The following is a 24308-nucleotide window of genomic DNA, read 5'->3' as shown; positions in this document are numbered from 1 at the left end:
CACCCTCATCCCTAATCATAGAGAAAAAGCAAGAAAAAATACAAACAGTGGAACAGGATAGGATAGTAGAACAGTAGAAAATGATAGAATGATCTTTTTTGCATTTGTTTTTGATTCCTGGGTCTGGGGTGTGTGTGTGTGTGTGTGTGTGTGTACATAAAAAGCACACTCCCCTTACCCTTGTTTTCTTTTGCAGGATGAGTTATGATGCAAATAAGGGGAGGGAACAAGGGCTTTCACTGCTTACTTTAGATTGATAAATTTATACAAGCATATCAAGCTTTTGTAATAAAATAAAGTAAAACCAAAGCCTTCACACCACATTTACACAGAAGCAAAAGGTGTCAGTGAAAAAAGGCCTAATTATAATATTCACACAATGGCGAAAAGAGGCTCTATGATGCAGAGAGAAGTAAGGCAGTGGTTCTTAGCCCTGGCAGCAACTAACAAGTGTCTTTAAAATACTGGACTGGGTGTTGTATGTAAGTGATGAACCAGTGAATTCTACTCCTGAAACCAATATTGCACTGTATGTTAACTAACTAGAATTTAAATGAAAATTTGAAGAAAAAAATAATAAAATAATAAAGATACAAAACATTTAATAAATAAATAAAAATACTGGAGCCTACATGGTATACTATTCCATTTATATGAAGTTCTAGAATGGGCAAAACTAATCTATGGTGGGAAATAATCAGAACAACAGTTTCCTCTGGAATAGAGCGGAGTCAGAAATTGACTGGATAGGGGCAGAAGGGAACTTTCTGGAGTGGTAATTATGTTCTATATCTTGATAGGAATGTGGGTTACACAGGTGTATGCATTTGTCAAAATCATTGGATGGCAAAGGATTTGTGCACTTCCTGTCTGTAAATGTTATCTTAAAAACAACAGTAAGCAAATAGACTCCAAATGGTTGAAAGACCTAAACGTGAGACAGGAGTCCATCAAAATCCTAAAGGAGAACACAGGCAGCAACCTCTTCGACCTCAGCCGCAGCAACTTCTTCCTAGAAACATCGCCAAAGGCAAGGGAAGCCAGGGCAAAAATGAACTATTGGGATTTCATCAAGATAAAAAACTTTTGCACAGCAAAAGAAACAGTCCACAAAACCAAAAGACAACCGACACAATGGGAGAAAATATTTGCAAATGACATATCAGATAAAGGGCTAGTATCCAAAATCTATAAAGAACTTATCAAGCTCAACACCCAAAGAACAAATAATCCAATCAAGAAATGGGCAGAAGACATGAACAGACATTTTTCCAAAGAAGACATCCAAATGGCCAACAGACACATGAAAAAGTGCTCAAAATCGCTCGGCATCAGGGAAATCCAAATCAAAACCTCAATGAGATACCACCTCACACCAGTCAGAATGGCTAAAATTAACAAGTCAGGAGACGACAGATGTTGGCAGGGATGCGGAGAAAGGGGAACCCTCCTACACTGTTGGTGGGAATGCAAGCTAGTGCAACCCCTCTGAAAAACAGTATGGAGGTTCCTCAAACGGTTGAAAATAGAGCTACCATATGATCCAGCCATTGCACTACTGGGTATTTACCCCAAAGATACAAATGTAGGGATCCGAAGGGGTACGTGCATCCCAATGTTTATAGCAGCAATGTCCACAACAGCCAAACTGTGGAAAGAGCCAAGATGTCCATCGACAGATGAATGGATAAAGAAGAGGTGGTATATATACACAATGCAATATTATGCAGCCATCAAAAGGAATGAGATCTTGCCATTTGCAACGACGTGGATGGAACTGGAGGGTGTTATGTTGAGTGAAATAAGTCAATCAGAGAAAGACATGTATCATATGACCTCACTGATATGAGGAATTCTTAATCCCAGGAAACAAATTGAGGGTTGCTGGAGTGGTGGGGGGGTGGGAGGGATGGCGTGGCTGGGTGACAGACATTGGGGAGGGTATGTGCTATGGTGAGCACTGTGAATTGTGCAAGACTGTTGAATCACAGATCTGTACTTCTGAAACAAATAATGCAATACATGTTAAGAAAAAAGAAAAAGAAGAAGATAGCAGGAGGGGAAGAATGAAGGGGAGTAAGTCGGAGGGGGAGACAAACCATGAGAGACAATGGACTCTGAAAAACAAACCGAGGGTTCTAGAGGGGAGGGGGGTGGGGGGATGGGTTAGCCTGGTGATGGGTATTAAAGAGGGCACATTCTGCGTGGAGCACTGGGTGTTATGCACAAACAATGAATCATGGAACACTACATCAAGAACTAATGATGTAATGTATGGTGATTAACATAACAATAAAAAATAAAAAAAAACACAACAGTAAGCAAATACTGAATTCTACTTAGTGATATTCTAACTAAATATATCTAACTAGAATATCCAACTAAATATTCTAACTAGTGAATTCTAGCTAACTGCTTAAGTAGTTAAGGGTATCGTAACTTTGAAATGCATTAAAAAACAAGATGGACTCATGGATGGATAGAAATAGGATGAATAAAAGGATGGATCTGTGATAACATAAATGTAGTCAATTGTTCATTGCAGATTCTAGGTTATAAATATATGGGTGTTCATTGTACAATTCCTTCAACTTTGCTGTAAATTTGAAATTTTTCTAAATAAAATGCTGGAAAACTCTACTGATACCTGGGACACCAACCCCAGACCAATTAAATTAGGACCCTTACTAGCAGGGCCTAAGCATCTGTGTTTTTTTAAAACCTTCAGGTGATTTCAGTGTGTTGATAGGATTGAACCTCTGGCATGAGGGATTTGGCAGGAGCTATGGAGGGACGGAGAGAAAAAAGACAAGAAAAATGTGAAGCTGGAAAATAGCCAGAGACCCAAGGGCAGAAGACCAGATGGCCTCAGCTGTCAGTGATGGGAAAGAAACAGACTGTGGAGTCCCTCCCAACAGTGGACTCCATCCAGCAGGTAACAGGGAGGCATTTTAGAGAGGAAACCAGTTGTAGTGACCAAGATTTTAAGTGACCAACCATCAAGATGGGCTACATAATTTGCAGGATCCAGTAACCCCCGCAAAAAAAGTGCAGAACACCTTGTTCAAAAATTAAGAATTTCAAGAGAGCAAGAACAGAGCATTAAACTAAGAGCAAGTTTCTTCTTATTTTCTGTACTAAAACCAGGATAGATCTGAACCAACCAGAACTATTGGTCTCCCTACCAAGGCCGACTGAGATTCAGAAGAAAGGAATGCCTACATCCCAACACTTCCAGCTGGCCATTTACCACCTCTGAGCCTTAATCTCCTCATCTGTAAAGTGGGGATGGTGATGCCCCATGCACCTCCTATAGTTGTGGTAAGAATTTTTATGAGGTGTGTTATTACTTTTGAAGGTTCTGAAAAGTAGTACTGGGAGAACTGATCTGGCAGCTGTGGGGATATTGAATGAGAAAGGGACAGATCAACAAAGAGGTTACTGTCGTGACGGGGACAGTGACCCGACCTCACCTGGCTGTGAGACAGACTGATGCCCGCTCCTGAGGTTCCATGAAATAGGTAGACAGCACCCTTGTTCTCCTGCTCTCCTGGGGCCCCGATGGCCACATCTGTCAGCTTGTCCCCATTCACATCTCCCAGCACTGTCATGGCTGCCCCAAAGCGGCCCCAGGGGTGGCCCTGCTCCCCACGGAGAACAGCCCCACACTGCCACTTAGCCCTCTGCTGAATAAAAAGAGTGTCAAGTACCAACCAGGGCAACTCCCCCACCCCACACCCAGGCCCCACCCTGCCCAGGCTCCAATAATCACTCACCCCCCGAGGCAAGGGGCACACAGACACCTGGCCTCCCCTTGTCTGCTCGTAGTAATGGGGGGCCCCGATGAGGACCAAGTCAGAGTTGCCATCATTATCAATGTCCACAGAGCTGAGGGAGGCTCCAAAGTAGGAGCCAATCTGAAAGAGATGAGTCCAGGATCACATCACTTGCCACCAAAATCAAAGTGTGAGTGTTGGGCGCCTGGGTGGCTCAGTCGTTAAGTGTCTGCCTTCAGCTCAGGTCATGATTCCAGGGTCCTGGGATCAAGTCCCACATCGGGCTCCCTCCTCGGGGGGAAGCCTGCTTCTCCCTCTCCCACTCCTGCTTGTGTTCCTGCTCTCGCTATCTCTGTTTCTGTCAAATGAATAAATAAAACCTTTAAAAAAAAAAAAGTGTGAGTGTTTTCTCCCTGTGAGGAAAAATCATACCAGCTGGGGAAAGTACTTGGAAGCAAATGTGATTTTCTGTGTGATTCAGATTCTCATTTGAATGTACTGCCAGCTAGAGAAAATTATTATAGAGTTGATGGGCAGTGGCTGAGGATTTACCAACAATGGTGTTCCAGAGAGATGATTAGTATAGCAAAGAAGTTGAATTGGAAACTACACAGAAAAGCCTGTAAGAGCATACAGAATATCTTTGCAATATATTGGTAAGTCTTTAGGGGGGGTAAAAAATACAGTTGACAGTCTGGTTAGTAAGAAAACAACTGGCTTAGGTTAAAAATAACTATTGCTACAGGAATTTTTTTGCATGATATTGAGAGGTATTGTCTACCTTTTAAAATAATTTTTAAAAAATAAAAAATAAATAATTTTTAAGTATGTTCCAAAAAAACAAAAATATGTTCGATGTCAATGTGTAGAATTCATCCACAAGACTCATCCATTTAGTCATTCATTCATTCATTCATTCATTCATTCATTCAACAAAGGTTTGCTATTTGCTGAGCATGAGGCTGGGTAGTGGAAACAATGCTTTCCAGGGCTCTCCATGGAGCAGGGTAGAGAAGAGAGAAACAGTAACAGACAAATAGGGAGATGTATTTGGCAATTTCAAAGTGGGCCAAGTTCTAGGAAGGAAAAGTGCAGGAAATGTCAAGACATGATTCACTACAATCTGATTTCTGCCCCACTCATCATTTAAAAGGCCTCACTCATTACCCAAGAAAGGTATTTAAGCCTTGAAATTCGGCAACATGATGCCCCCAGCTTTGTTTTTCCTTTTCAACATTTCCTTGGCGATTCGAGGTCTTTTCTGATTCCATACAAATCTTAGGATTGTTTGTTCCAGCACTTTGGAAAAATGTCATTGGAGTTTTGATCAGGACGGCATTGAAAGTATAGATTGCTCTGGGTGGCATAGACATTTTTTTTTTTAGGTTTCTTTATTTTTTTTTTAATTTTATTATGTTATGTTAGTCACCATTCAATACATCATTAGTTTTTGATGTGGTGATCAACGATCCATTGTTTTCATATAACACCCAGTGCTCCATGCAGTACATGACCTTCTTAATACCCATCACGGGGCTAACCAATACCCCCCCCAAAACCGTTTGTTTCTCAGAGTCCATAGTCTCTCATGGTTCATCTCTCCCTCTGATTTCCCGCCCTTCATTTTTCCCTTCCTTCTCCTAATGTCCTCCATGCTATTCCTTATGTTCCACAAATAACTGAAACCATATGATAATTGACTTTCTCTGCTTGACTTATTTCACTTAGCATAATCTCCTCCAGTCCCATCCATGTTGATGTAAAAGTTGGGTATTCATCCTTTCTGGTGGCTGAGTAATATTCCATTGTATATATGGACCACATCTTCTGTATCCATTCATCTGTTGAAGGGCATCTCGGCTCTTTCCACAATTTGGCTATTGTGGACACTGCTGCTAAGAACAATGGGGTGCATATGGCCCTTCTTTTCACTACGTCTCTGTCTTTGGGGTAAATGCCCAGGAGTGCAATTGCTGGGTCATAGGGTAGCTCTGTTTTTAAATTTTTGAGGAACCTTCACACTGTTTTCCAAAGTGGCTGTACCAACTTGCATTCCCACCAGCAGTGTAAGAGGGTTCCCCTTTCTCCACAACCTCTCCAACATTTGTTGTTTCTTTCCCTGTCCATTTTTGCCATTCTAACTGGTGTAAGTTGGTATCTCAATGCGGTTTTGATTTGAATTTCCCTGATGGCTAATGCTGATGAACATTTTTTCATGTGTCTGTTAGCCATTTGTATGTCTTCTTCAGAGAAGTGTCTTTTCATATCTTTCGCCCACTTTTTGACTTGATTATTTGTTTTTTGGGTGTTGAGTTTGAGAAGTTCTTTATATATCTTGGAAATCAGCGTTTTGTCTGTGGGGTCATTTGCAAATATCTTCTCCCATTCTGTGGGTTGCCTCTTTGCTTTGTTGACTGTTTCCTTTGCTGTACAGAAGCTTTTTATCTTGATGAAGTCCCAAAGTTCATTTTTGCTTTTGTTTCACTAGCTTTTGGAGATGTATCTTGAAAGAAGTTGCTGTGGCTGATGTTGAAGAGGTTACTGCCTATGTTCTTCTCTAGGATTTTGATGGATTCCTGTCTCACATTGAGGTCTTTCATCCACTTTGAGTTTATCTTTGTGAATGGTGTTAGAGAATGGTTGAGTTTCATTCTTCTGCATGTGGCTGTCCATTTTCCCAGCACCATTTATTGAAGAGACTGTCTTTTTTCCATTGCATGTTTTTTCTTGCTTTTTCAAAGATTATTTGACCATAGAGTTGAGGGTCCATATCTGGGTTCTCTATTCTGTTCCATTGGTCTGTATGTCTGCTTTTGTGACAATACCATGCTGTCTTGGTGATCACAGCTTTGTAATATAGCTTGAAATTGGGCAACGTGATGGCCCCAGCTTTGTTTTTCTTTTTCAACATTTCCTTGGTAATTCGGGGTCTTTTCTGATTCCATAGAAGTCTTAGGATTGTTTGTTCCAGCACTTTGAAAAATGTCATTGGAATTTTGATCGGGATGGCATTGAAAGTATAGATTGCTCTGGGTAGCATAGACATTTTAACAATGTTTATTTTTCCGATGCATGAGCATGGAATGTTTTTCCATCTTTTTGTGTCTTCTTCAATTTCTCTTGTGAGTGTTCTGTAGTTCCTAGCATATAGATCCTTTACCTCTTTGGTTAGGTTTATCCCGAGGTATCTTATGGTTTTTGATGCTATTGTAAATGGAATCGTTTCTCTAATTTCTCTTTCTACAGTTGCATTGTTAGTATATAAGAAAGCAACTGATTTCTGTGCATTGATTTTGTATCCTGCCACATTACTGAATTGCTGTATGAGTTCTAGTAATTTGGGGGTGGAGTCTTTTGGATTTTCCACATAAAGTGCCATGTCATCTGCAAAAAGGAGTTTGACTTCTTTGCCAATTTGAATACATTTTCTTTTTGTTATCTGATTGCTGTTGCTAGGACTTCTAGTACTATGTTGAACAGTAGTGGTGAGAGTGGGCATCCTTGATGTGTTCCTGATCTTACGAGAAAGGCTTTCAGCTTTTCCCCATTGAGGAGGATATTCACTGTGGGTTTTTCATAGATGGATTTGATGAGCTTGAGGAATGTTCCCTCTATCCCCATACTCTGAAGAGTTTTAATCAGGAAAGGATGCTGTATTTTGTCAAATGCTTTTTCTGCATCAATTGAGAGGACCATATGGTTCTTCTCTCTCCTCTTATTAGTGTTTTCTACTACATTGATAATTCACGAATGTTGAACAACCCTTGCATCCCAGCGATAAATCCCACTTGGTCATGCTGGATGATCCTTTTAATGTTTTCTGGATCTTATTAGCTAGGATTTTGTTGAGGATTTTGGAATCCATATTCGTCAGGGATATCAGTCTGAAATTCTTTTTGATGGGGTCTTTGCCTGGTTTGGGGATTAAGGTAATGCTGGCCTCATAGAATGAGTCTGGAAGCTTTCCTTCTGTTTCTATTTTTTTAAACAGCTTCAGGATAATAAGTATTATTTCTACTTTGAATGTTTGTTAAAATTCCCCAGGGAATCCATCAGGCCCTGGACTTTTGTTTTTTGGGAGGTTTTTGATCATTGCTTCAATCTCGTTACTGGTTATTGGCCTATTCAAGGTTGTCAATTTCTTCCTGTTTCAGTCTTGGTAGTTTATAGGTTCCCAGGAAGGCATCCATTTCATCCAGGTTGCTCAGCTTATTGGCATATAGTTGTGGATAATAATTTCTAATAATTTTTTCTATTTCCTTGGTGTTAGTCAAGCTATTATTACAAAGCAGTGATCACCAAGACAGCATGGTACTGGCACAAAAACAGACATATAGACCTTGGAACAGAATAGAGAGCCCAGATATGGACCCTCAACTCTATGGTCAAATAGTCTTCAAAAGAGCAGGAAAAAATATGCAATGGAAAAAAGACAGTCTCTTCAATAAATTGTGCTGGGAAAATTGGACAGCCACATGCAGAAGGATGAATCTCAACCATTCTCTAACACCATTCACAAAGATAAACTCAAAGTGGATGAAAGACCTCAATGTGAGACAGGAATCCATCAAAATCCTAGAGAAGAACATAGGCAGTAACCTCTTTGACATTGGCCACAGCAACTTCTTTTAAGATACATCTCCAAAGACTAGTGAAACAAAGAGCAAAATTAACTTTTGGGACTTCATCAAGATAAAAAGCTTCTGCACAGCAAAGGAAACAGTCAACAAAACAAAGAGGCAACCCACAGAAGGGGAGAAGATATTTGCAAATGACACTACAGACAAAGGGCTGGTATCCGTGATCTATAAAGAACTTCTCAAACTCAACACCCAAAAAACAAATAATCAAGTCAAAAAATGGACAGAAGACATGAACAGACATTTCTCCAAAGAAGACATACAAATGGCTAACAGACACATGAAAAAATGTTCATCATCATTAGCCATCATGGAAATTCAACTTAAAACCACATTGAGATACCACCTTACACCAGTTAGAATGGCAAAAATTGACAAGGCAAGAAACAACAAATTTTGGAGAGGTTGTGCAGAAAGGGGAACCCTCTTACACTGTTGGCGGGAATGCAAGTTGGTACAGCCACTTTGGAAAACAATGTGGAGGTGCCTCAAAAAGTTAAAAACAGAGCTACCCTATGACCTAGCAATTGCACTCCTGGGCATTTACCCCAAGACACAGATGGAGTGAAAAGAAGGGCCATATGCACCCCAATGTTCATAGCAGCAGTGTCGGCAATAGCAAAACTGTAGAAAGAGTTGAGATGCCCTTCAACAGATGAATGGATAAAGAAGATGTGGTCCATATATACAATGGAATATTACTCAGCCACCAGAAAGGATGAATACCCAACTTTTACATCAACACAGATGGGACTGGAGGAGATTATGCTAAGTGAAATAAGTCAGGCAGAGAAAGTCAATTATCATATGGTTTCACTTATTTGTGGAACATAAGGAATAGCATGGAGGACATTAGGAGAAGGAAGGGAAAAATGAAGGGGACAGAATCAGAAGGAGAGATGAACCATGAGAGATTATGGACTCTGAGAAACAAATTGAGGGTTTTAGAGGGGAGGGGCGTGGAGGGATGGGTTAGCCTGGTGATGGGTATTAAGAAGGGTATGTACTGCATGGAGCACTGGGTATTATACAAAAACAATGAATCATGGATCACTACATCAAAAACTAATGATGTATTGTATGGTGACTAACATAATAAAATAAAAATTTTTTTAAAAAAGACATGTAAGCCTTAACCTAAAGTCAGTAGAATTTTTTTGTCTTTAGGTCAGGTTGATTAGGGTGTAATTTACATGCAATAAAATTCAGCCTTTTTCGTACAGTTTTGTGTTTTGACAAACACATAAAGTTATGTAACCACCACCAATGATCAAGATATAAGTTTCATCATCCCAAAATATTCCCTTATGACCTGATGTAATCAACCTCTTCCCTCAAACACCAACTCCTGGCAACCACTGATCTGTTTTCTGTCCCTATAGTTTTTCCTTTTCCAGAATATTATATAAATGGGACTATATAGTATGTAGCCTTTCATGTCTGGCTCCTTTCATCCAGAATAATGCATTTAAGATTCAGTCACGTTGTTATGTATATAAATAGCCCATTCCTTTTTATTTCCAATTATTTCTGATATTCCACTGTATGGATGTACCACAGTTTGTTTATTCATTCCCCAGTTGAGGGACACTTGGATTGTTTCTAGTTTTTAGCAATTATGAATAGAACCACTAGAAATATTCACATGAAGGTTTTCAATGTGAACATCTGTTTTTGTTTCTCCTAAGTAAATACCTAAAAGTGGGATTGCTGGTATGGCAATTGCATATTGAATTTCATAAGATATTGACAAACTGTTTCCAAAGTAGGCAGGCCATTTTTCATTCAGACAGCAATGTATGAGAGTTTTAGTTGTTGCACATCCTTGCCAGTACTTGATATTGCCACTTTATTTCCTTATGTTAATCATTCTAATAGCTATGTAGTAGTATCTAATAGTGGTTTTAATTTGCCTTTCTGTAATGATTAATGACATGGGGGATGCTTCATGTGCTTATTTGCCATCCGTGTATCTTCTCTGGTGAAGTGTCTGTTAAAATATTTAGCTTACTTCTTAAATGGATTGTTTCTTGTTGAGTTTTTAAGAATCCTTTATATATTCTGGATATAAGTCTTTTGTTAGCTACATACTTTTTTAAAAAGGAGGAAAATTTGCAAATATTTTGTCCCAATCTGTAGCTTGTCTGTTCCTTCTCTTAATACTGTCTTTCATAGAGCAAAAACTTTTCATTTTGATCAAGTCTTATTTATCAGTTTTTCCCTTATGGACCATGCTTTTAGTGTTATAGCTAAGAACTCTTTGCCTAACACAAGGTCACAAAGATTTTTCCCGGATATTTTCTTCCACAAGTATTGTACTTTAGACTTTACATTCAGTTCCATGGTCTATTTTGAATTAATCTTAATATGATATGAGATATGGGTAGAGGTTTTATTTTGTTTTGTTTTTTACTATGGATGTCTAATTGTTCCATTGAAGTCTCCACTGAAAGGTCTTTATTTATACACAAACAATGAATCATGGAACACTACATAAAAACTAATGATGTACTGTATGGTGACTAACATAATAAAAAAAGTATTCAGGAAAGAAAAAGTAAAATAATAAAATAAAATAAAATAAAATAAATTGACTATGCATGTCAGTCTGTTCCAGACCTATTCTGTTCCACTAATCTTTATGTCTATCCTTTTGTGAAAACCACACTCTCCTGATTACTATAACTTTATAGTAAGTCTAAAATCAGGTAGTGTATGAATTCTCCACTAAATACCTAATGGTATTTGTTTAGCTTCTTTTCAAACTGTTGGATATGCAACTTTCTTTGATTTTCCATATAAATCTTAGAATCAACTTGCCAATTCTACAAAATAAACGTCTAGGATTTTGATTGGGATTATGTTGAATATATAGATCAGACTGGGGAGAATTGACATCTTTTTTTTTTATGTTAGTCACCATACAGTACATCATTAGTTTTTGATATAGTGTTCCATGATTCATTGTTCTTAACAATACTGAGTCTTCCAGCCCATGAACACAGTATATCTCTCAATTTATTTATGGCTTTGATTTCTCTAATTGGTGTTTTCATAGCTTTCAGCATACAGAAATCATACACATTTTGTTAAATTTATATCTAAGTATTTCATCGTCTTTGGTGCTATTGTAAATGGTATTTGTTTTTCCCTTTTGTCTTCTTTCTTCTTTTTTTAAATTTTTATTTAAATTCAATTTAGTTAACATGTAGTGTATTATTAGTTTCAGGAGTAGAATTTAGTGATTCATCAGTTGCATATAACACCCAGTGCTCATTACATCAAGTGCCCCTTTTTTTTTTAGATTTTTATTTATTTATTTGACAGAGAGAGACACAGCGAGAGAGGGAACACAAGCAGGGGCAGTGGGAGAGGGAGAAGCAGGCTTCCCGCTGAGCAGGGACCCTGATTCAGGGCTCGGTCCCAGGATCATGACCTGAGCCAAAGGCAGACGCTTAACCATCTGAGCCACCCAGGCACCCCATCAAGTGCCCTCCTTAATGCCCATCACCCAGTTATCCCATCCCCCCACCAACCTCCCCTCCAGCAACTCTATTTGTTTCCTAGAGTTAAGGGTCTCTTATGATTTCCCTTGCTCTCTGTTTTCGTCTTATTTTATTTTTCCTTCCCTTCCCCTATGTACATCTTTTTTGTTTCTTAAATTCTATGTGTGAGTGAAATCATATGGTATTTGTCTTTCTCTGACTGACTTATTTTGCTTAGCATAATAACTTCTAGTTCCATCATGTCATTACAAATGGCAAGATTTCATTCTTTTTGATGGCTCAGTAATATTCCACATTGTGTGTGTGTGTGTGTGTGTGTGTGTGTGTGTGTGTTCCACATCTTTATCCATTCATCTGTCACTGGACATCTGGGCTCTTTCCATATTTTGGCTATTGTAGACTTCTTTTATTTAAATTTCCAAATGTTCATTGCTATTATAGAAATACAACTGATTTTTATATATTGAGCTTGTATCTTGAGAACTTACTGAAATAGCTTATTGGTTATAATAGCTTTTTGTAGATTCTTTGAGATTTTCCATGCAACATGTAATCTGCAAATGAGACAGTTTTATCTCTTCCTTTCCACTCTATGCTTTTCTCCCTCTTTTTCTTGACTTACTTCACTGGCTACATCTTCCAGTATGATGTTAAATAGGAGTGGTAAAAGTGAATATTCCTTTTTTTTTCTCATTCTCATTTTTCTATTTAAAATCAATTAATTAACATATAGTGCATTATTAGTTTCAGGGGTAGAGTTTAGTGATTCATCAGTTGCATGTAACACCAGTGCTCATTACATCAAGTGACCTCCTTAATGCCCATCACCCAGTTACCCATCCCCCCACCCATCTCCCCTTCAGCAACGCTGTTTGTTTCCTATACTTAAGAGTCACTTATGGTTTGTCTCCCTCTGATTTCATTTTATTTTATTTTATATTCTTTTTCTTTTCTTTTCCGTTATTTTCTTCTTTTCTTTCTTTATGAAAGTGAATATTCTTGTTTTATTTCCAATTTTAGGGGGGAAAGTTCTCTTATTTTTTAGTGTGATGTTAACTGGACTTTTTTTAGGTTTTATTTACTTATTTATTTATTTGAGAGAGAGAGTGAGCGAGAGCACAAGCAGGTGGAGGGGGGAGGCAGAGGGAGAAGCAGACTCCCTGCTGATCAGGGAGCCTGACATGGGACTCAATCCCAGGACTCTGAGATCATGACCTGAGCCGAAGGCAGATGCTTAACCAACTGAGCCACCCAGGTGTCCCTAGACCTTTTTTTATTTTAAAAAAAATCCCTCCTTCTCTGCCCCTGTCCCCCAACTCACACTCTTTCTCTAAAAAAAGAAAAGTGAGGACAAAACATTCTCAAATGCAAAGCTTATTCCTGTGACTTTCCAGCTCAAAGCCCTCTGAAACCTCCTTTACAAAACTCTGATACACATGGCACCTGGTGATGCCCATCCTGGAATCTCAGCCCCCAGGGTGCCTCTGTTTGCATATTTGTACTCCACACACCCTGTACTTACCTGGCTGCCCTTGATAAGTGCATTGGTCTCCCAGGTACCAGCATTCTCTCTGAACACCACCACCAGGCCAGTGTGCTGATATCGAGGTGCCCCAAGAACCAGGTTTTGTACCCTGCTCCTCAAGATGACTTCAGCAGCATAACCTGAAGATGGTGATCTGAGAAGGTAAGCGCTTTCCTTCACAGACACTGCCCCCTCTGAGAGACCTATCCCTTGAGTAGGGGCAATGCAATAGCCCCATGCTTAGTAGGTGGGGATAACTGGACCCTGCACAATATTCCCCTTTGTTAACATAATTAAATGGAAATTTTGAAATTTCTGTCTTTAAAGTTATTCCAAGGGCCCATGAAAAATTCAATGAAATATATGTTAATTGAGTTATACCATATCCTGACACCTTCTTAAAGTTACCCTGCCCTTTCCACTTACCCAAGTAAGCATCGTTCATGTCTGAATCTACCCTGGTTGTGTTGATGAAGGTAAATTTATCCTTTGACACATGAAGAAAGGCTCCACCAGCCCAGTCAAAACTCCCCACAGCACCTAGCAAGAGACCATTCTGGAAAACAGGGTAGAACAAGATTGAGCAACCTGCAACTTCAGTGCAATCTTTATCAAAATTCCAATAGCGTTCTTCACAGAAATATAACAAACAATCCTAAAATTTGTATGGAACCACAAAAAACCCCAAATAGCCAAAGCAATTTGGTGCAGCCACTGTGGAAAACAGAATGCGGTTCCTCAAAAATTTAAAAATAGAATTACCATTATTATCCAACAATCCTACTTCTGAGTATTTATCCAAAGTAAATGAAAACACTAACTCAAAAGATATCTGCACCCCAGGTTCATGAGGCACTATTTACAATAGCCACAACATAAGAGCACCTGGGTGGCTCAGTCAGTTGGGCGTCCAACTCTTGATTTCAGCTCAGGTCATGGTCTTGAGATTGTGGGATTAAGCCCCATGTTTGGCTCCATGCTCAGCATGGAGTTTGCTTGAGATTCTCTCTCTCCCTCTGGCTCTGCCCCTCCCCCATTCACACCCACTTGCTCTCATTCTCTCTTTCAAAATAAAACCATGAAAAAAAATAATTTAAAAAACAATATCCAAGATATGGAAATAATCTAAGTGGAAACATCAATGCATGAATAAAGAAAATGTGATATATAACACAATGGACTATTATTTGGCCATAAAAAAGAAGGAAATCCTGCCATTTGTGACAACATGTATGGACCGACCTTGAAGGCATTATGCTAAGTGAAATAAGTCAGAGAAAGACAAATAGGGTATGATCTCATTTATATGTGGAATTTAAAAACAAAACAAAACTGAATTATATAGATGCAGAGAACAGATTGGTGGTTGCAAAAGACAAGGAACGGGTTGGGAGGGTAGGCAAAATGGGTGATGGTAGTCAACAGGTACAAATTTCCAGTTATTAAATAAATACATGCAGGGATGTAATATAAAGCATAGTGAGTATAGTTAATAAAATTATAATGTATATTTGAAAGTTGCTAAGAAAATAAATCTTATTACCAAGAAGCAGTCCCAAACGGAGGCTATAAAAATGAGAATGAATGAGGCAGAAGAGCAACTCAGTGATATAAAAGATAAAATGATGGAAAATAAGGAAACTGAAAAGAACATAGAAAGAGGGCACCTGGGTGTCTCATTCGGTTAAGCATCTGCCTTCAGTTCCGATCATGATCCCAGGGTCCTGGGATCGAGTCCCGCATTGGGCTCCCTGCTCAGCGGAGAGCCTGCTCTCCCTCTGCCTGCTGCCCCTCCCCCCCTTGTACTCTCTCTCTCTCTCTCTCTCTGTCAAATAAATAAATAAAATCTTTAAAGAGAGAGAGAGAACTACTGAATAACAAAGGGGCACTTAGAGAACTCAGCAGTTCCATAAAGTGAAGTAATAGCTGGATAATAGGGGTCCCAGAAGATGAGGAGCAGGAGAGAGGGGCAGAAGGTTTATTTGAACAAATTACAGCTGATAACTCCCCTAATCTGGAGAAGGAAACAGGCATTCAAGTCCAGGAGGCACAGAGAACCCCCTTAAAATCAATAAAAATAGGTCAACACCTCGGCATATAATAATGAATCTTGTGAATTTCAGAGATAGACAGAAAATCCTGAAAGCAGCTTGAAACAAGAGGTCCCTAAACTCCAAGGGTAGAAACATCAGGCTGTCAGCAGATGTGTCCACAGAGACCTGGCAGGCCAAAAAGGACTGGCATGACATATTCAATGTGTTAAATGGGAAAAATATGTAGCCAAGAATACTTTATCCAGCAAGGCTGTCATTCAGAATGGAAGGAGAAATAAAGAGTTTCAGAACAAACAAAAACTAAAGGAATTTGTGAACACTAAACCAACCCTGTAAGAAATATTAAAGGGGATCCTCTGAGTGAAGAGAGAGCCCAATAGTAACAAAGACCAGAAAGGAACAGAGACAATCTACAGAAACAGCAACTTTACAGGTAATACAACAGCACTAAATGCATATCTTTCAATAATTAATCTGAATGTAAATTGACTAAATGCTCCACTCAAAAGACACAGGGTATCAGACTGGATTAAAGAAAACAAGACCCATCGATATGCTGCTTACAAAAGACTCATTTTAAACCCAAAGACACCTCCAGATTGAAAGTAAGGGGTGGAGAAGCATCTATCATCCAAATGGACATCAAAAGAAAACTGGGGTAGCAATCCTTATATCAGACAAACTAGATTTTAAACCAAAGACTGTAATAAGAGATGAAGAAGGACACTGTTCCATAATAAAAGGGTCTATACAACAGGAAGAGCTAACAGCTGTAAATATTTATGCTCTGAACTTGGGATCAGCCAACTATATACACCAATTAGTAACAAAATTAAAGAAACACATTGATAATAATACAGTAATAGTAGCGGATGTTAACATCCCACTGACAGCAATGGACAGATCATCTAAGCAGAAGATCAACAAGGAAACAAGGGCTTTGAATGACACACTGGACCAGATGGACTCCACAGATATATTCAGAGCATTTCATCCTAAAGCAGCAGAATACACATTCTTCTTGAGTGCACATGAAACATTCTTCAGAATAGATCACATCCTGGGTCACAAATCCGGTCTCAACTGGTACAAAAAGACTGCGATTATAGCATGTATATTTTCAGAGCACAGTGCTTTAAAACTTGAAGTCAAGCACAAGAAAATCTTGGGAAGGAACACAAATATATGGAGGTTAAAAAATCATCCTACTAAAGAATGAATGGATCAACAAGGAAATTAAAGAAGAATTTTGAAAAAATACATGGAACCAAATGAAAATGAAAACATGACAGTTCAGAAGTTTTGGGATGCAATATCTATCAATAGAGACCTTCCTCATGAAACAAGAAAAGTCTCAAATACACAGGCTAACATTACACCTAAAGGAGCTGGAAAAAGAACAGCAAATAAAGCCTAAATCCAGCAGGAGAAGAGAAATAATAAAGATTAGAGCAAAAATCAATGATATAATTAAAAAAAAAAAAGCAGCAGAACCAATCCACTAGGAGCTGGTTCTTTGAAAGAATTAAGATCGATAAACCCCTAGCCAACTTATCAAAAAGAAAAGAGAAAGGACCCAAATAAATAAAATCATTAATGAAAGAGAAAATATTACAACCAACACCGAAGAAACCCAGTTATAAGAACATATTATGAGCAACTATTGCCAACAAATTAGGCAATTTGGAAGAAATGGATGCATTCCTAGAAACATAAACTACCAAACTGAAACAGAAAGAAATGGAAAATGTGAAGAGACCCATAATCAGCAAGGAAGTTGAAGCAGTAATCAAAAATCTCCCAACAAACTAGAGTCCAGGGCCAGATGGCTTCCCAGGGGAATTCTACCAAATATTTAAAGAAGAATTAATACCTTTTCTTCTGAAGCTCTTTCATAAAATAGAAAAGGAAGGAAAACTTCAAACCCATTTTATGAGGCCAGCATTACCTTCATCCCAAAACCAGACAAAGACCCCACCAAAAAGGATAATTACAGACCAAAATCCCTGATGAACATGGATGCAAAAATTCTCACCAAGATACTAGCTAATAGGATCCAACAGTACATTAAAAGGATTATTCACAGGGTGCCTGGGTGGCTCAATTTGTTAAGTGGCTGCCTTCGGCTCAGGTCATGATCCCAGGGTCCTGGGATTGAGTCCTGCATCAGGCTCCCTGCTCCCCAGGAAGCCTGCTTATCCCTCTCCCTCTCCCCCTACTTGTGTTCCCTCTCTCATTGTCTCTCTCTCTGTCAAATGAATAAATAAAATCTTTTTTAAAAAATAAAATAAAAGGATTATTCACTACGACCAAGTGGGATTTATTCCTGAGCTGCAAGGGTGGTTCAACATCCACAAATCAATCAGTGTGATACACCACAATAATAAAAAGAAAGGACAAGAACCATAAGATCCTCTCAACGGATGCAGAAAAAGCATTTGGCAAAATACAGCATTCTTTCTTGATTAAAACTCTCCACCCTTTAGGGATAAAGAGAACATACCTCAACATCATAAAAGCCATATGTGAAAGATCCACAGTGAATAGCATCCTCAACAAGGAAAAACTGAGAGCTTTTTCTCTAAGGTCAGGAACATGACAGGGATGCCCACTCTTACCACTGTTGTTCAACATAGTACTGGAAGACCTAGTCTCAGTGATCAGATAACAAAAAGAAATAAAAGGCATCCGAATTAGCAAAGAAGAAGTCAAACTCTCACTCCTCACAGACAACATGATATTCTATGCAGAAAATCCAAAAGATTCCACCAAAAAGTGCTAGAACTGATATAGGAATTCAGCAAAGTTGCAGGATATAAAATCAATGCACAGCAGTCATTTGCATTTCTATACACTAACAATGAGGCAGAAGAAAGAGAAATCAAGGAATCAGTCCCATTTACAATTGCACCAAAAACCATAAGATACCTCAGAATAAACCTAACCAAAGAGGTAAAGGATCTGTACTTTGGAAAAACTATAGAACATTTATGAAAGAAATTGAAGAAGGCACAAAGAAGTGGAAAAACATTCCATGCTCATGGATCGGAAAAACAAATATTGTTAAAATGTCTATGCTACCTAGAGCAATCTACACATTTAATGCAATCACTATCAAAATACCATCAACTTTTTTCACAGAGCTGGAACAAATGACTCAAAAATTTGTATGGAACCAGAAAAGACCCTGAATAGCCAAAGAAATATTGAAAAAGAAAACCAAAGCTGGAGGCATCACAATCCAGACTTCAAGGTATATTACAAAGCTGTAATCATCAAGACAGTATGGTACTGGCACAAAAACAGACACATAGATCAATGGAACAGAATAGAGAACCCGGAAATGGACCCTCAAGGTCAATTAACCTTTGACAAAGCAGGAAATAATATCCAATGGAAAGAGACAGTGTCTTCTACAAATGGTATTGGGAAAACTGGACAGTAACATGCAGAAGAATGAAACTGAACCACTTTCTTATACCATACACAAAAATAAATTCAAAATGGATGAAAGGCCTAAATGTGAAACAGGAATCCATCAAAATCCTAGAGAAGAATACAGGCAGCAACCTCTTTGACCTCAGCCACAGCAACTTCCTATTAGACATGTCTCCAAAGGCAAGAGAAACAAAAGCAAAGATGAACTCTTGGGACCTCATCTAAATGAAAAGCTTTTGGACAGCAAAGGAAACAATCAACAAAACTAAAAGGTAACCTATGGAATGGGAGAAGATATTTGCAAATATCTTATCAAATAAAGGGATAGTATCCAAGATCTATAAAGAACTTATCAAACTCAACACCCAAAAAACAAAAAATCCAATCAAGAAATGGGCAGAAGGCATGAATAGACACTTTTCCAAAGAAGACATCCAGATGGCTAACAGAACGTGAAAAAATGCTCAACATCACTGGGCATCAGGGAAATACAAATCAAAACCACAACGAGATACCACCTCACACCAGTCAGAATGGCTGAAATGAACAACTCAGGAAACAACAAATGTTGGCAAGGATGTGGAGAAAGGGAAACCCTCTTACACTGTGGGTGGGAATGCAAACTGGTGCAGCCACTCTGGAAAACAATATGGAGATTCCTCAAAAAGTGAAAAATAAAGCTACCCTATAACCCAGCAACTGCACTCCTTGGTATTTACCCAAAGGATACAAACATCATGATTCGAAGGGGCACATGCACCCCAATGTTTATAGCAGCAATGTCCACAACAGCCAAAATATGGAAAGAGCCCAGATGTCCAACCACAGATGAACGGATAAAGAAGATGTGGTATACATATACAATGGAATATTACTCAGCCATAAAAAAGAATGAAATCTTACCATTTGCAATGATGCAGATGGAACTAGAGGGTATTATGCTAAGCGAAATAAGTCAGAGAAAGACAAATACCATATGATTTCACTCACATGTGGAATTTAAGAAATAAAACAGATGCGCATAGGGGAAGGGAAGGAAGGAAGGAAAAATAAAATAAGATGAAAATAGAGAGGGAGACAAAGCATAAGAGATACTGAACTTAAGGAAACAAACTGAGGATTGCTGGAGGGCAGGTGGGGGGGAAGGGGTAATTGAGTGATGGTCATTAGGAGGGCACTTGATGTAATGAGCACTGGGTGTTATATGCAACTGATGAATCACTAAATTCTTCCTCTGAAACTATTAATACAGGAGATGTTAACTAAATTGAATTTAAATAAGGAAATTTTTTAATTTTTTAATTTAAAAAAAGAAAATAAATCTTAAAGTTTTCATCACAAGAAAAAAATTTTTGTAACATATGTAGTGATGAATATTAATTAGACTTATTGTAGTGATCATTTCACAATATATGCATATATCAAATCATTATGTTGTATACCTGTATGATATCATATCATATACCTATATCCATATCATATATCCTCAATAATAACAAAAAAACAGGATTGATAAGGAAAAGAAAAGGGACCACTGCTCCCCATCAAAGAAGTGCCTCCCAACAAGTACTCATTGCAGATAAAAGCCCCCAAACCCTTGCATGTCTTCCCCTTCCTCTTGCCCAATCCCAATTTAATGAAGGACCACTTACAGCAGTGATGGCAGCACTGAAGCCTTCCTGAGACATCTCATGTTCAAAGGAGCTGGTACTTCCTGTCTGAGTACCTGTGAGGAGGAGAGCTTTCTACATTAAAGAAAGCAGAAGAGCTGGAACTCAAATGCTATGGTGACCAGACAAAAGGAGGTTCAGATGGCAGCTATCTGAATTAGAAAGTATATACCCCTTTTAAAGAGATGGTGGCTATTTGGCTCCAACTGGTTTTTGCCACATGGGAATGCAGTCTAATCTTCCAACTTTTTAAGACAAACCATAAACCCAGATCATATATGATGCTTCCCCCAGTGTTTTAAATTCTTTTAATCAGTAAACATTTGTTGAGCACCCTCTATGTACCAGGCACTATTCTAGACACTGGAGATACAGCAGTGAATCAAACAGACAAATGTTGGCAACATATCCAAATTCTTGGAGAAATACTGTCTGAGGTTTGGCTCTCCTACCCTCCAATTTTCCAGCCTACAGCCAAGGCTTGCAAAGTAAAGATAAAGTCTAGATCCTTTGATTTTAAAGGAAATGACCAAGTGAGGCCAGAGCTGCTGGGAACTAGAGGAAGTAGAGAGAGAGTTGAATTAATCCTGAGAGTCAGGATACCAAGGGTTAGAAGGTTCTAGTTTCTAGAGGGGAAATGCATGTTGGAGGGTAAGGGGCTGCCTCTGGAGCTGCTGCAGGAGTGCAGAACCTTAGCTTACCCTCAATTGCAAAGATCTTTTCCTGAAGCTGGTTTTGAATGGTCTTCAGAGCTTCAAAGTTATTCACCCGGAACACATGATCACGAGGAGGCTTGGATGCAATGGTATTAAGCTCTTCACGATTTTTTGGACTGTTGAAAGCATCACCCACCTGTTACCAAGGAATAGTGGCCAAATCAGACACCATCTGGGGTTAGCAGTCTCATCCAGCAAAGAAAATTCTGCAGGAAAAGAATCTGAAACAGTATCTGTCAAATGAGGGAATGCACCAGAAGGCCCCTGGGACAGGGCCACCAAGTATAGTAAAACAGGTTGTGCACTGCATGAGGCATTCTGTCAAGGGAGTAATTAGGAGTGAAATCCAGCCTTTGGTCCCTTTGCTGTGCCATGCCCAGCACATGTGTGGGGCTGACCTCTCCCCAGAGTAAAGGGAGTCTTTTCCTCTATATGAAGCAGTTTCCTACTTGTCAAGCCATGCACTGATGATGATACCTTTTTCTATGTCATACAAGGTACTGTGGTAGTTTGATTACACTGATGATCCCTTTAGTAAAGATCTAACTCTTTACCCTTTCCTATATCCGAGCCCTTTCCCTGAAAACTTTGCTGTATCCTCTTACTCATAGCAGAGGAATCTGCCCTGCTATGTCTCTGGGTACAGCTATGTGTCTTGATAATATCCATTAGCATAATATCCATGATGCAGAAAGAGGCTTCAAAAAGTGCTTGCAACATTTCCATTTGCTCTTCTGTTCCTCTGCCTTCACCATGAGGATACGCCCAGGCTGGCCCACGGGACGATAACACAGGGAGCAGAAGAACCAAGTTACCCCACTTGTTCCAGCCATTCCAGTCCAGCAAACAGACATAACTGGCAACCCTCAGAAATGGAGAGAGTTCAGCCAAGATCAGCAGAGCTGTCAACCAACCTTCAAATGAATACAGATGTACAAGTGAGCCAGTCAAAACCAGAAAAATTGCCCCACAGAACTACAGATTCATTTAGTGTTTTAAAGACTGAGTTCTGAGATAATTAGTTACACAGCATCATTGTAACAAGAGTTAACTGATACAGGCCCATATGGGCTAACAATGACCCTTGGCCCACCCTGGTTTTGGGGATATTTTCAAACTGAAGGAAGGGTGTATCCAAACAGAAAGCCTCCACAGAAGCATCAGGCCAGAGAGCCACATTTCCTACCCCAATGACATAGCGAATGATCCCCTCTCTGTCTGCTTCAGGGATGACATCCTTGTAATCCAAGGGATCATCAAACTTTTCTCCATCTGTGATGACAACTAGGATCTTAAGGGCATTCTCCCGGGCTCCACTACTGCTATGAAACAGTTGTCTTCTGTCCAGGGAAGAGGAAAGAAAGGAAAAGCATGGAAGGAAAGGAAATCTTCACTGCCTTTATATGCTTTTGCATAGACTGATTTTTTTTTTTTTAGCTATTATTCCTCTTAAATTAAAACAAAATTTAAGCTTAATGCACCCTCACAAACCTTTCCTGGTTTGATGCAACAGCTCTCTAGCTCATCTTCCTGAACTTTTGTCCCAACCTCCACCCTCACCTCTACACACACACACACACACACACACACACACACACACACACACACACATATCGGAGTGAACTTCCAAAACAAGATATGGTGACATCTCCTCACTGCTTAAAACAGTCAGTGGATGGGCACCTGGGTGGCTCAGTTGGTTAAGCGACTGCCTTTGGCTCAGGTCATGATCCTGGAGTCCCTGGATCGAGTCCCACATCGGGCTCCCTGCTCAGCAGGGAGTCTGCTTCTCCCTCTGACCACCTTCCGTCTCGTGCTCTCTATCTCTCATTCTCTCTCTCTCAAATAAAAAATTAAATCTTAAAAAAAAAAAAAAATTCAGTGGATCTCCACTCGCTTTTCAGTTGCCTTAAGTGACCTGGCCTCAAATGATCTCTGTAGCTTCCCTCTAACCTTACCTTCACATCTCCCCTTCACGCCTACCTTTACTCACAACTTGTATTTCATGTGTGTACCATGAAGAGTCCCTCCTCCACCTTTACTCATGTCCTTCACCCCAACCCTGTCTGAACAACCCCCTTCACTCTTCGAATCCCAGCAAAAAAAATATCACCTCCTCCTTCCATCCTAAGCAGAGAGCTTACACTACTTTGCGGATTCCTGTGGCAGTGTGTGTCTTCCCGTACAGCTGTTGTATTGATTTCACCAGAAATTCTGGGTTAGGGTTTTTCTTGAACTGATTGAAGGTGAAATGAGTCTGGAATTCTTCAGAGAACTGCATCAAAGAAAACTGGGAACAGGCATCTGGCATTACACTGGAGAAAGTGATTCTCCTCATACTTACCCATCTCCCAGGAAGCCCTACATAAATCTTGAAACATTCCAGTCTCCAAATCCCTCCAAATTCTACACGGTCCCCAATCCTTCTGCCTCACCAGGACAGAGATCTGCCATCAGCTCCCACTTCTAAGTATTAGAACTCAGCCCAAGATGATATGTTTTATCTCCCATACCAACCCTTATCAATTAGTCAGAGCTGCCTGCTTTACAGAGGGCTGGAAGAAGCTGAGGCTGCATCCAGACAGAGCAGGAAAGAGAATCATGAAAGAAAACCATGATCAATTGGCAATTTGGCAATGTCTGCAATAGAAGTAAAAGGGGAAAGTGGCGGCCTGGTTGCCATGTATTTGCCAGCATTATATGAGCTATTTCCTAACCTACCCATATGCCCTCACCAAGGTTTTGGACTTCTTGAATCGATTCATGACAGTTGAGACAAAGTTCTTCATCCGCTGAAAGTCACTCGGGATGATGCTACCAGAGCCATCAATCAAGAAGACAATATCACTGTCCTGCCGAGGGCACTCTTGGGGAACAAGAGAAAGAGCATGAACTTAATTATAAGTACTTGAGACTGGGGTTCATTTTTTGCATGTCAGCTTTCTGTTAAGCAGTGAAAATAAAAGGTAAACAATATGCAACC

At 39.4% G+C, this 24308-nt stretch overlaps 1 protein-coding gene across 6 annotated transcripts in view; it reads right to left on the bottom strand.

The window, feature by feature from the left end:
- The window catches only part of ITGAM (integrin subunit alpha M), a 51142-nt gene that overhangs the window by 10015 nt on the left and 16819 nt on the right, over positions 1–24308 (bottom strand). For 4 of the 6 annotated variants that reach the window (XM_028109901.2, XM_028109905.2, XM_028109903.2 and 1 more), the window contains exons 6-14: positions 24061–24191; positions 23470–23615; positions 22512–22665; positions 21311–21461; positions 20592–20665; positions 13874–14003; positions 13445–13587; positions 3777–3917; positions 3474–3686 (exon numbers count right to left, since the gene is read on the bottom strand). In XM_028109901.2, coding sequence (XP_027965702.1) covers positions 3474–3686; positions 3777–3917; positions 13445–13587; positions 13874–14003; positions 20592–20665; positions 21311–21461; positions 22512–22665; positions 23470–23615; positions 24061–24191 — 1283 coding nt within the window. The remainder of the gene's footprint in view (positions 1–3473; positions 3687–3776; positions 3918–13444; positions 13588–13873; positions 14004–20591; positions 20666–21310; positions 21462–22511; positions 22666–23469; positions 23616–24060; positions 24192–24308) is intronic. The other 2 variants (XM_028109902.2, XM_028109907.2) reach the window with 2 other exon arrangements.

Source organism: Eumetopias jubatus, unplaced genomic scaffold (genome assembly GCF_037043125.1).
Source record: "Eumetopias jubatus isolate StellerSeaLion01/CBP00866 unplaced genomic scaffold, mEumJub1_p1.0 scaffold_12, whole genome shotgun sequence".
NCBI lineage: Eukaryota > Metazoa > Chordata > Mammalia > Carnivora > Otariidae > Eumetopias > Eumetopias jubatus.
Note: the sequence above shows the minus strand (reverse complement) of the source record. Positions and strands in the feature narration are given on the sequence as shown.